This window comes from Embiotoca jacksoni, unplaced genomic scaffold, assembly GCF_022577435.1.
Source record: "Embiotoca jacksoni isolate LCO1_2020_lvr unplaced genomic scaffold, fEmbJac1.0.p SCAF_19, whole genome shotgun sequence".
NCBI lineage: Eukaryota > Metazoa > Chordata > Actinopteri > Embiotocidae > Embiotoca > Embiotoca jacksoni.
Window position 1 is genome coordinate 9,110,695 of NW_027185329.1, and position 12,822 is coordinate 9,123,516.

Below are 12,822 nucleotides of genomic sequence, written 5' to 3' on the forward strand. Positions count from 1 at the left end.
ACCTTCATTTATTTAGAATTTTATAATATTAAAAAAAAAAAAAAAAAAAAAATTGAAAAGAAATGGTTTGTCAACCCTTTTGCTCAAACAGGAAAAGTGTCACCAGTACTGGCCGGCAGAACGCTCTGCCAGGTATCAGTACTTCGTGGTGGATCCCATGGCGGAGTATAACATGCCTCAGTACATCCTCCGAGAGTTCAAGGTCACAGATGCCAGGGTAAGAAATACCTGCGAGTCTTTGGGGAAAAGGGTGGGTTGAATAGATTGCAAGATGTAAAAGAATACCCCATCTTGTATCTTTCAAAATGTAAATGATATAAACACACAGATGTATATCATACACTTTTGTACCCCCTTTTATGCTGTATGTGCGTAGTCCTGCAATGTAACATTGCGAAACATTGAGATACACTCTTGGCTTTTTTGGCCATGTAATATTAAGTGACTTTTGTTGTTGATGCTGTCGTGTAAATTTGAACTATACAAATCACAGTTTAAATAAAGTTAGTGCTAAATTGCTGTCAGCAGTCAGGAGTAAATATTAAGCTGAAATCAACAGTTCCTTACAATCAAAGAGCAAAAGGTGCTTCTTCGAGTATCTTTTTGTAAGCGGCTTTTCAACACAAGTAGTGCGACAATATCTGTTGGTCTGTTTCCAGCAGACCAAAATGCACCGCAGTAAAACATGATGCTGTAATTTGCACAGTTGCACCAGCAACCCTTCACTGAGGTGTGGGAAGAGTCAAAGATTAAGCAGTTTAAGGAAAACTAGGTCACATAAACACAGAAACATCACAAGTTGATAATATTTTTTTCCTCAAAACCTCCGGTAATGGCTTTGAGATTGGAAAATTCTTCTGTGGTTAGATGGATTTCCACACCAAAGAACATATCATGATGACTTTATAATGAGAGTTCAGGACCAAACTGACTTTCCTTGCCCTGCGCTGTTATAAACCTACATATCTCTTCACCTCAGGATTTGTTTTGGTCCAATTAGGTCGGACAGTTTAAAGCAGCAACAGCAGAAATGCAGCAGAGAAATCAAAGTGCTCCCTCTTTTTGCCACACAGGCTCACACATTCAGTGATTTCCCTAGCGGTGTGTGGCAGCTAGTTAGCAGTCATCCTGTTGGTATCAAAGAAATTAACACATTATATCTCCTCACTCACACACACTTATATACACACAGGCACAACATCCACAGTGAAAGGGTGAGTGAGGAAATCAGATGTAAACCCTGCTGGTTTCAGCATCTCCTTAGACATGTACCAGCATGTGCATGCGCGCACACACACACACACACACACACACACACACACACACACACACACACACACACACCCTTTTTAAATACATAACCCCATGCAGTGTGCAAAGTGCCTTTCTTAACGGGCTCACATACACACAGATTCACTTTCTGCCACACACCTATCTCCAGGCTGCACAAATACACACAGACACACGCACACAGGCAATCCCTTGTGTAAATATTAATGTCTGTAAACACACAAGAACGCATAATCATCCAGACATACCGACACATCCATTAAACTCACGTACATGCTTATGTGCAATTGCTTTACCACACACATGCTAACATACTGTCCTGAGGGCTGGTCAGTGTTGTTTCCTCAAAGGGAACTGAATCATCAAAGCGGTGGGAGCAAGTCGTCTCTTGTCAGCACAGTTAAGAAAACAAAGCTGAGAGATGGAGATGATGATGCGACGTATGGTGGGGGTTGTGTATACACGCTGCAGGTTTCATTACCACATGACTGATTGTGTATGCAGGTAGAAGTGTCTGTAAACTGGGTGTAACCCCACACGCCATAAATTAGATGTTCACGTTTATGTGCTTTTGTGTACGTGCGGCTTAGAGCGGTGTGCGTGCGTGCGTGCGTGTTCGCGTGTTTGCCGCATGCCTCTGCGCAGTAATAGCATCGACTCCACGCCTCAACACTCATATCTAGCGAGCCAGTCACGTATTTAATCACACAATTTGACACACCGCGTGGGCCCTCAGGTTGTGTTAAATTTTCCTCTTTTTTTTTTTTTTTTTCCCCCCGTACCTCTCTTTCTTTAGCGTGCCTGGTTTATTGTGTTGTTGTCTTTGCCCCTCTTTCATTTTTAATCCCCCTGCTGAGGCTAAATGTTTTTGAGATGAAAAACAAAGGCGACGAAAGAAAGAAAACATGCAATGCATCATAAAACAGGGGAAGAGACATGAGAGGTTGTACAAAGAGAGTTGGTATATGGAGGTTAACTTTATTAGAATCTAAATCAAGTGTATTTGTCAAGTACAATAAATATACCAGAATACATCTTACAGGAACATATCAACAGCTAAAATAGTGACACCGCATATGCAGGCACACAAGATGACAGGTGCAAGATTCAATTGAAAGATTATGTATATTCTCTCACATACAGTAGTTGAACGTACTGTACATTCAGCCTACAGTCTGCATCTAACCTGCTAGCAGAAGAGGGGGATGGTGAACTTAAGGCAAAGATCAGAATGAATAATAAGAATGTAGGGCGGCTACCTTCCAACCACAGCCATCGTCCACCATGATTATAGAGCCTCAGGTAATTCTGCTCAATATGATTTTTGTCATTTATAAGATGGGAGCTGTCTCGTGTTTTTTTGCAGCATACACTTTAAGTTTCGAGCCACTTCAATACTCATTGATTGTTACCTTTCTATTTACCAATTAACTGGCTCTGTGCAAATATGAATTACTCACCTTGGATAATATATTTAGAAACCCATTATCAGGTGTGAAAATTTGTCTTTCTCAATGTAGGTTCACGTTCTCGCTTATTGTATTGATTTTATAACACAATTTAGGCAGATTTACTCTCAACACATTTTACAATCTATAATTCTTCGCTGGCTACAAGCAGAATCTCTGAAAGAGAGGAAAAGAAACATTGCAGTTAACTTGCCACCTGAGTGTTCAACCAATTTGCCTTTGCAGTGTGAACAAATGAAAAGAGGATGTGTAAGAATGACACATCGTGTCTAAGCTGAAGTCTGTTGCGCAGAGAAGTCAGAAACAACTGGAGAAATGAACACCTGGTTGTTTTAATTACTGGTGTCACAAAGTGGAGTGCCTGTCTTCGCAAAAAACGCTCGTCTCTTCTGCTGACTTTCTCGAGAAATATGTTCACTCCGGGACAACTTGAAAAGAACATTCTTTACAAGGACGCGAGTATCGACTGTACATTCTCAGTCTAGATAATCATTTTTTTGTTTGCAAGGAAGCAATTGCAATTGTCCCCCCATTAAAACAAGATTATAGGAATCAATATAAGATTAAGTTGTCAAGATTGACATTTTTGCTAGTGTGCATGTCAGCGTGTCAGAGTTTTTGTTTCCAGTTTTCATTCTCCACCCCCCACCACCTGCTCCGTTAGTCCTTGGTTCTCGCCTCTTACCTCCCTCCACTCTGCTCATCCATCAGCTCGCTGTATTGATCGCACCACAGGATTATCCTATTCAACATGGTGTCTGGGAGAAGAAGTTTGTCATGGCAGATACGCTATTGATTAGCTTTAACTAGGACCTACTTGTGACACACACACACACACACACACTCACAACAGGGGAGAAGACAGAAATGATTGGCTTGGAGTTAGATGAAGGTACCGTGAAGATCCTGTTTGAGGCAGACATTGTCTTTCCTATTCTGGGTTTTTACATATGCCTTCTCTCTTCTTGCTTCTTTATGTTATCTACTGTTTCATTTCCATCCTCTATACTCACTTCCTGTCTTCTGTATTTGCAGGACGGTCAGTCCAGGACAGTAAGGCAGTTCCAGTTCACCGATTGGCCGGAGCAAGGCGTGCCCAAATCCGGGGAGGGATTCATTGATTTTATTGGCCAGGTGCATAAAACCAAGGAGCAGTTTGGACAGGATGGACCAATCTCTGTCCACTGCAGGTAAAGTGTCTGAAGTTCCCTGAAGTTTTTTGTGTCATTTTTTTTGTTTTGTTATATATGTTAATAAAGGTTTTCCTGAAAAGAGGGGAGTCTTTTCCTGGGTCCTCCATCTTATTTTGCCTCAAACTTGAAAGATAAGGCTTTAAATATCACGACGAGACTAAATCACATCTTAAGGTGGTTATTGTTTTGCAGTGCAGCTCCCCCTGAGGTGCGGCTCTAAACAGCATCATCAGATATTATCCCTTCTCTCCTTTTTGCCACCTCAGTACATTACGTCTGCACCTCCACAGGCTCTTCTCTTCCATTATTGATAAGGCTCAGATGTGGCTTGGCATTTGCAAAGAGGAGACACATGAAATTATTCGGCCATTCTTTTTATTTTTTATGATCACTCCGTGATGCATTTTTATCACCTCTGGTGTAGCTTCCAAGGTAACTTTCATCATTAACTTGACATGCTGGATGCAGGTAGAAACTGAAATTTGGTAGTGGTCACCACCACCACCAACACCTCAGGTTATTCATATTCATCCACAGACCTTGTGCAGGTTGTATCTGAATGAGTTGTTACTTTCAATATCCAGACAATGAACATCTTTCATGGCTCTGGTTTTGTATTCGCTGCAAGATTAGCAAAGGAAAAAGCAGTTCTAGAAAGTCCTTCAACAAAGACACTTACATGTATGTGATCTCGAACACATGTTTTCAGGGTTTGATTGGCAGTCAGAAAAAAGATCTCATGATACAACTGTTGCGTTGGATGAGATAGTGTTTGCAAAGGTGTTCGCACACTGAATAATTTCCTTGCCGTCTCATAAAAGTATTTTACTTTTGTTCCAGAGTAGGTGTCACTTTTTCTCCACCTTTCTGTTGCACAGACGCCATGACATCATCAAACATAAAATCACCTCCCATGTATTAAAAAGCAATGATGTAACCAGCCACCAAATGGCCCTTTGGGAGTTGTAATATGTGTCAGCGAAGCTCCAATAAGACTGAGTTATTTTACCCTCGCATGAGGCCATTATTGGAGGGGGAGAGCGCTGCCTTAAAGTGAAAGGCTCAGCTAGTGCAAGGACTGGAGTAATGGAAGAAAAGGCCCACAGCCTGTTGAAGTGGACTTGCAGGAGTCACACGACAACTCTGTATTCAGCAGCTAAATGCCCATTTTCTGGATTTTTACACATCTTAATGGACTGTTTGATTTTTTTTTTGTTTTTGCTTTAAAACTTGTTAAAGTGTAAAGTTTGATGTTGTTAATGAGACTACAGGCGGGTTTCAAAAGACAGGTATGTAATTTTTGGAAAGACATTTCTCTTGAGTAGTGATGTCAGCTGGCTGCTTCATCTGTCAGTACCGTAGCCACCTCCTGCTCCTCCCCATTATCATCCTCCTTCTCCTCCTTCTCCATCGCTCCTCCTTTAGGCTTTGTCATCTCCGAGAGGAGAGCTTATGCCTTCTTTTTTTCTCACTCTTTCATCTTCTGTCGCCGGCCTTCTCCTGTCTGTCATCTGCCTTTCTATTTCTTAATCGCCCCCCCCCCTCCCTCCCGCTCTCTTTTTTTTCCCTCTCCCTCCATCTCTCCATTCTCCTGGACATTTCTTCCTTCTACTACCACCCTCTTTTCTTCCTCCCCCCTCGTTCTCTCCCTTCCTCGGCCTCTATCTAATAGACGCACATGCTTTTTGTCATTAATTGCCTGATTACTTCCCGTGAATCGGGACACCAAATCCTCTCAGTCTGCGGTGACTCGGCGAGCCTGCAGATTTGGAGAGTCGATCTTCCCGGAGAGAGAGAGGGAGGTTGAAAGAGAGAGGGGAGCTCTGAGTGAGTTTAAGAGCCCATGTGACAAGCTGTGACTGACTCCCAGGAAGAGGCTTTGGGTGGGCTGAGAGATATTGCAGCGTGGGGGTGGGTCGTGGGGTGGTTATATGGGCTGCATGATTAGACTACTCTGTTTGTTATCATTTAATTTTATCAAATTACTCAAGTCATCTCCTGTCCTGGGTCTACCTTTGTCCTCCAACAGACACACAGACACACACACACACACACACGCACACGCACACACACACACACACTTGTCGACATACTCGCACACAAGCCAAAAGTGTCTGCCGGCAGCCATCACTTCCAGTCTTCATTCAACAATATAGCATCAGAGGCTGGATGAAGCCCAAATAAATCTGTTGTCATATCAATTATTGTTCCTTTGGTGAAGTGGAAGTCATTTCACAGCAAAGCAGCTTAGAGAGGCAGCTCTCAAGTATTTCAGGATCAGAGTTAAGACTCGGACTGTATTTCTGGAGCGCAGCAGCAGGCTGACTTTTTCGACACACGGGAGGAGGGGCTTAATAAGGCAAAATGTTGGCTTGGTTGTTTTGTGCATGTTATTTGGAGTGTGTCTGTGTCCTTGGGGGCTCATTTTTGTGTTGGACGAGAATGTGGGCACACGTAAAGAGATTCACGTGGTTCTCGCATGCAAATTTCCACTTTTCTGTCGATGTTGTTGTGTAACTCTGCAGCAGAATTTCTGGCTATCGAAGTTTGCTTCTTTCAGGCAGTCAGAGCTGCCGATGTGCAAAGTTGTTTCAACACAATCCTGTATCGAATTTATGAGTAAATTTAGTAATGAAATCATTTTGCAGGTCTTGGTTAAACTAATGTGGATCATAAAGTGCAGCATAAAACACAAGAGAGAGACAATGATTGCCTCGGTGCAAAAGACATTTCATCATTTAGTCACTGGCTGTGTGCACAAGACAAATACGTTATATCTTTATGAATTCACCTTGTGTTCATGGGTTTCTAGTGCTGGCGTGGGCAGGACCGGAGTCTTCATCACCCTCAGCATCGTCCTGGAAAGAATGCGTTATGAAGGTGTGGTTGACATCTTCCAGACAGTGAAGATGCTCCGGACACAGAGGCCAGCTATGGTCCAGACTGAGGTCAGAGGTCACACAGACTCACACTGAAACATACACAGCTCCTTGTTCTGGAGGACTTGTAAATGAATGGAAGTTTTTTTTAGGACAATTTGCAATGAATGTTGTAGAAGATCTACAACAAGTGAATTACTCTCTATATATCACATTTATACATTTCCTGTGACCGGTGAACTGCACATGGTGCGATTTAAAAGTCCTGACACTATTCCTGTTGCACACGAACAGAATTTAGCAGAGTAAGCAAGGAGCCGGGGGGAAGCAACACTCGGTATTCCAAGTTACGTTGCACCCGAGTTGTTTGTGAGCAGTGGTACACATACATTTGCACATTTGAATTTGAATCGATTGTGTGTCAAGCTTGTGAAACCAGCAACGGAGATCCTTTAGGTGCTTCAGAATGCCTACAGCAATAAAGCAGTAAGCCAGAGAGGAAATACCACCAGCCAGTTTGAAGAGGGGCAGGAGTTCACTCTCCAAGAACCAAAAAGGTGCCTCAGGTCTGGAGCACAACTGGATTGTCAACACCGAGTTCTACTGCGATGTTGTGGGGCATCTGATGGAAAACATTCGGCACAAACGACCTAAACTGTGGTGTGATAACACTTGGGTTCTCCAACACGACAACGCACTCGCTCACGAGTTCCCCCCCCCCCACAACACAATCGTCGCTCCCTGCTTCTCGTACTCGCTACATTTGGCCACCTGCGAATTCTTTCTTTTCCCCAAGAATCTGACACAAAGTCTGATGTGCTCTGTTCAAGTTACCAAGTCAAGTCACAAAATCGCATGAAACACAAGTGCTGATGTTGATCAAGGACCACAAGTCGAAATATACACAAATATTTTTGCTTCCACCACCTTCATGAGCATTACTGTACTGCACTTCATTCGTGCGAAACAGGGACAGTCTCTGGACTATATCATCCCTCATATTTTTAATACCAGGGATCAGATCTATAAACTGTCAGAACATACTCTAATTTATTTTAATAAATTGTTAATCTCTCATTTTCATAGCAAACTTTCTGAACTACTGTTGCGTTTTTTTATCTGATGCATTTTTTTAATGTGTGTGTATGCTTTTTCCCCAACAGGATGAGTACCAATTTTGCTATCACGCAGCTCTGGAGTACTTAGGAAGCTTTGATCACTATGCAACGTAAAAAGCCATCTCTTCTCCCAGAATCCTGTTGCCCCAACCCACCCCCACCCCACACCCACCCCACCCCTCCACCTCAACAGTCTCCTGAGCCATAGAAACTTTGAAATTTTAAAACGACGACAGCAGACGAAGACATCACCACTGCTAATTCAGAAAAACCAAACGGGATCCTGTAGAATTTGAGAACAACAAGTACCCAAACCAACCAAATCAGAATAATTCCAATTTGACTTTGAGACGCGAGGAATAGAAGAAAATTGGCCATCATTTCAAGAAATGAAAAATCCTCAGCAGAGGAGGAACCAGAAACTGTGGCTCAAGCTGTGGGGCGGGTATCGATCAAAGTGTCAGACTGCTTACCTTACCTCAAGTGTTTCAATGTGGAGGACATTGTAAACATTCGTGGACATTTCTCTTCTCAAAAATATCTTCGTGATACAACAGTAACAAGCAACAGATAATGAAGGAAAAGGGAAGCAAAAATCAACGAGAAGCAGATGGATGTAGCCGAGACTGGGTGACTGTCTTGTTTTTTTTGATATGCCTGGGTGTAAAAGGGGTTCAAGTATTTCTATCAACACATTTTGTGAGTGATATCCAGAGAAATGACCTAATCGCGGCTGCCTGTGTGAACACGAAGGTTTTTTTTTCCCGCAAACTCTGGTCATTCAAACAAGAAAAAAAATAGAAACCGAATAGCACGAAAATACTCACATTTGGCATTAAATAAACCTTTTTACACTGTTCCACTCATAATATGCATAATTTGTGTGGAAAAACACTCAACTATTAAAGTATACATCAAATAGCCGCCTGTTCTCAAGCGCCAAGAGCTTCGATAAGGCACTTTGAGTGGTTGTCAGGAAGAAAGCAGCAACACTTATCTTAAAATCTGTCAGTTTCATGAATTGTGAACTTGTGTAAAATCCGTATCTTAAGCCAGGTAACCACAGTGACATTGAAAAGCACCACAGTGTATTTACAGTGGAAGGTGCCCAGGAGGCTTACGTCTCAGTCACCAGATAAATCGGGGGAAACGTCGCCTGTTGCAAGAAGCTTGGGCTAAAGTGAGAGAAATGGCAACCGTGACCTATGATTTTTTTTTTTACAATCACTCCTCTCTTTGGAACCATTGCATCATGGGGCTGCGGTGTTAACATCCACCATTTGGAACAACAGATAAATCTGGTGGGCGAGAAGCTTTGGAACAAATGGAACAACCAAACAAGGATTGCCGCAAAGTCGGGCCTTTCTTTGTGTACAGTGACCAACGCTCATCATCATCGTTTAGAACTTTTTTGTCTTATGAGGAATTATCTTTTCTTTACTTTTTTTTTTTTTTTCTTCTGTCAAAACCAAACATGCTGCTTTTCTCGTGTATGCTGTACGTGTGACTCTTGAGGGAGAGGAAACCGATGAATTAAAGATGCCAGCTCTGCGAACTCCTCGGGCCAAGGACGTCATCGTCCTCCGCTCCTTTTTTTTTTTTTCCAGCCTCCTCTATAATCATCTATATCATTGTATAAGACACTAATGAGTGGCAAAGGCCTGTTGCAAATTACAGATCTGTACATTAATGTGGTTGGAAAATTGGCCTTTAGTTCCACTGTATGTGTTTGGTACCAGGTGGATAAACAAAGTAGATGCTTTGGTATTTACCCTCCGTTTTGTAGATGATGTCTCTTGCCAGACCAAGCAGCCATGTTGGATCTTGATGCCATGACGTGTTCATGAAATTCTTCGGTACAAGTTACTTGCACATCCCTAAAAGAAACAGAATAAACTTGAAACAAATAAACCCCCCAAACCCCCCAAAACAACTGCAGGTTGACAGACTTATGTGCGTGTGTCTGATTTTTTTAAAAAAGAAAAGAAATTAAAGCTTTTGAAATCACCAGGTTTTCATTTTGAGATCAGCGCTTTGGTAAACACGAGTGTACGGATTCCGTGAAAGGTTTCCAGTGGTTGTGCACAAAAACCAGAGCGATGGACAGAACTGTGTGTAAACTTTTCTTATTTCCAAAAAAGCCTTATTGTTATTGTAACATTATGAAAACATTAATGTTGTATTATGACGACTTATTTTACATTACATAGTTGACTTTTTATTTTCTTTTTGGTTTAGTTTTTTAACAGAGATGTTGTATCACATTTTTTAAAATTAGCAGGAAAAGAGAAACGCTTATCTGTTCATATTATGTTAAAAGACATTCTATTTTTTCACTGTAGAAATGTTAAGTATAACATGTCTGTGTGCACATGTGTGCATATATGTATGTATGTATGTGTATATATATATATGTATATATATATATATATATATATACATATATATATATACTCACACTCACACATGCATATATATTTAAATGCAGAATATGAAGATATATCCAAACACTTAGTATGAATTACATTTTTCTCCTCATCATCCTTTTTTTAACACTTGTCAATTATCTTGTTTGAAAATATGATGGGTTTTTATGATTTTCTTTTTGTTTGTGTGTGTGTTTTTTTTTTTAAAAGATATATAAATATAATCTTAGAGACCTTGTGCGTTTCTTAAAGAAAGCTGCAGGGATGTCAGCACTATGCCTGACTCCACTGCCTCCACTCACCAATGTTGAACTTCTACCCCTTGGTAGAACCTGTGCCGATGAGGAGATGCCATTTTTAAATCATGTTGAGATTCTTTCTTTATTACCATTAACTTGTAAGCATTAGTATTCTTTTGTTGAGCAACTGTGGATGAACTGATCTAAAAAAAATATCAATCAAAAATTTCAAAAAATTGACCCTTTTTGTTATGGCTATCAGATCAACTTGACGTACTGTACCTTGTATGATCATGTACAGACTATGACCCTCACAGTTTTTAAGAAAATCCTCCAAGTTCTTTTTTTTTTGTTACTTTTGTTATTTTCAGACATAATGTGGCCATTCATTTTGTTAGATATCCACTATGATCTAGAGTATACCTGTAAATAAACAAATATAGAGATTATATGTATTTGTATCATTTGACCCTCAATATCTCATACTTTAACTGGGGACAGAAATAACACAGATTGAGGTTCTGCTCATATCCAACTTCTTGGTGTTTGTGAAGGCTGTGCTCTGAAACCTTCTTTCTCCAGCCCTGCTCCCCGGTCTTTAATTACCACTCCCTTTTTTTTTTCTCTGCCTTTGATTTCCCCTGCTGGCCGTTAAACTGGGAAACATGCCAGCTTCTGTTCTCACACCTATAGCCTCAATGAGGGCACGAAATCAGCATCAGTGATCCGCTGGTACAATTAAGCCGAGGCTGCGAGGCTAGTCCTCTCCACCAACTAACCATTTGAATTGCTAATCAATCATCAATTCAAGAACCTGTTCTATTCTCATGCTCAGCGTGGACAGATGGACTAAAGCAACCAGAGAGTTTTAAAAAACAATTGTGGTAAAATAATTGGACCTCCAAAGTCATAAAAAAAAAAAAAGAAAATGCTACAAAGGTGTAGATTCCTAATGTCTGCGCCCCAGAAGGGTTCTTCATTATTTAACAGTTTCCCACAAAGCCCCAGATCTCCAGCTATCTGAATAATATGAAACGGCAAGGTTTTCATCTATAAATGTATCATCAGCTGATGGACAACTACAGCTATGCTGAGGGCCATATCTGGTTCAGTTGCAACATTACATGTTGATTTATTTTCTCCCTTTTAAGCCTTGTATAGAACCATACTCTTGTGTTTTTTGTTCGAACCATGTGTCATTGTGAGATGCAGAAAGAAATCAGGACTCAATGAAACATAGCAGCACGATGCAACCAAGGAATGACCAAGACAACCAAAAACTTGCTGCAAATTCACATTTCCAGCATGTCATTTCTGAACAGTGAGAACCTTGAGATGTTTCATTATGAACTAAACATCCTGAAATTATAAAGGACTTTGGAATTCAAAAAAAGACTGGTAAAAAGGGGCCATGCCAAAACTGAAACCGTGGAAGTCTTTCAAAGCTTGTGCAATGTGTTACTCTTTTGACTTCATGTAAAAGATGCTAGAATTTAAAAAAAAAAAAAAAAAAAAAAAAAAAAAAAAAAAACAGCTGCCAAATTCAATGGAATATGTCGCTGAATTTCTGGGGGGAAGGGAGGGGTTGGGGACTAACAAAAGAACAACACTAACAAAAAAGAGTACATCAAAAAGAATAGAAAATATACAGTACATACCGACAAAATTAAAAATAACCCAAACTCAGCAAAATAGTTTTTCCTTTGTATGAGGGCCAAGTGCTATCACTTTCAAACTGTTACTTCGAACTGAAACAATAATTGGTTTAAAGCCACTGTGTATGTAGATATGTTGACTTTGTATTAAAGAAATGTTGTCTGAAAATCATTTTGCAGGTGATTTTTTTTTTTTTCCTGCTATGATAATGTGATCCTTACCAAGATCCTTCCTCGTGTCTGTCGCCATCTGTTCATATGAAAATTGATGGTGAGAGTTCTTTTAGCTGCAATACTTCAATTGCATCAGCTCTTACTTTGTACATCATTCATTAGATTGGAACCTGTATTAAAAAAAAAAAAAAAAAAAAAGTGTGCTATACAGGACAAGTGATGAAGCACAGATGGTGCACTTGTTTTGTTGAGAGATGGCTTGATTAGCTTCCTCCTATATTTATCCAGCAGCCTCTTGACAAACATATCCTGGTGTGTCCTTAAGCCCCTCTTCAAGCTTGATAAATGCCACCCAGACAGGCTGATATTGGTGCAGAGG

General features: G+C 40.6%; 1 protein-coding gene across 8 annotated transcripts in view; it reads left to right on the forward strand.

Moving 5' to 3' along the window:
* Positions 1-12,438, forward strand: part of ptprsa (protein tyrosine phosphatase receptor type Sa) — a 228,639-nt gene extending 216,201 nt beyond the window's left edge. For all 8 annotated transcript variants that reach the window (XM_069153384.1, XM_069153386.1, XM_069153385.1 and 5 more), the window contains 4 exons: positions 92-217; positions 3,795-3,949; positions 6,765-6,900; positions 7,995-12,438. In XM_069153384.1, coding sequence (XP_069009485.1) covers positions 92-217; positions 3,795-3,949; positions 6,765-6,900; positions 7,995-8,063 — 486 coding nt within the window. In that variant the 3' untranslated portion in view covers positions 8,064-12,438. The remainder of the gene's footprint in view (positions 1-91; positions 218-3,794; positions 3,950-6,764; positions 6,901-7,994) is intronic.
* Positions 12,439-12,822: the final 384 nt, after the last annotated feature.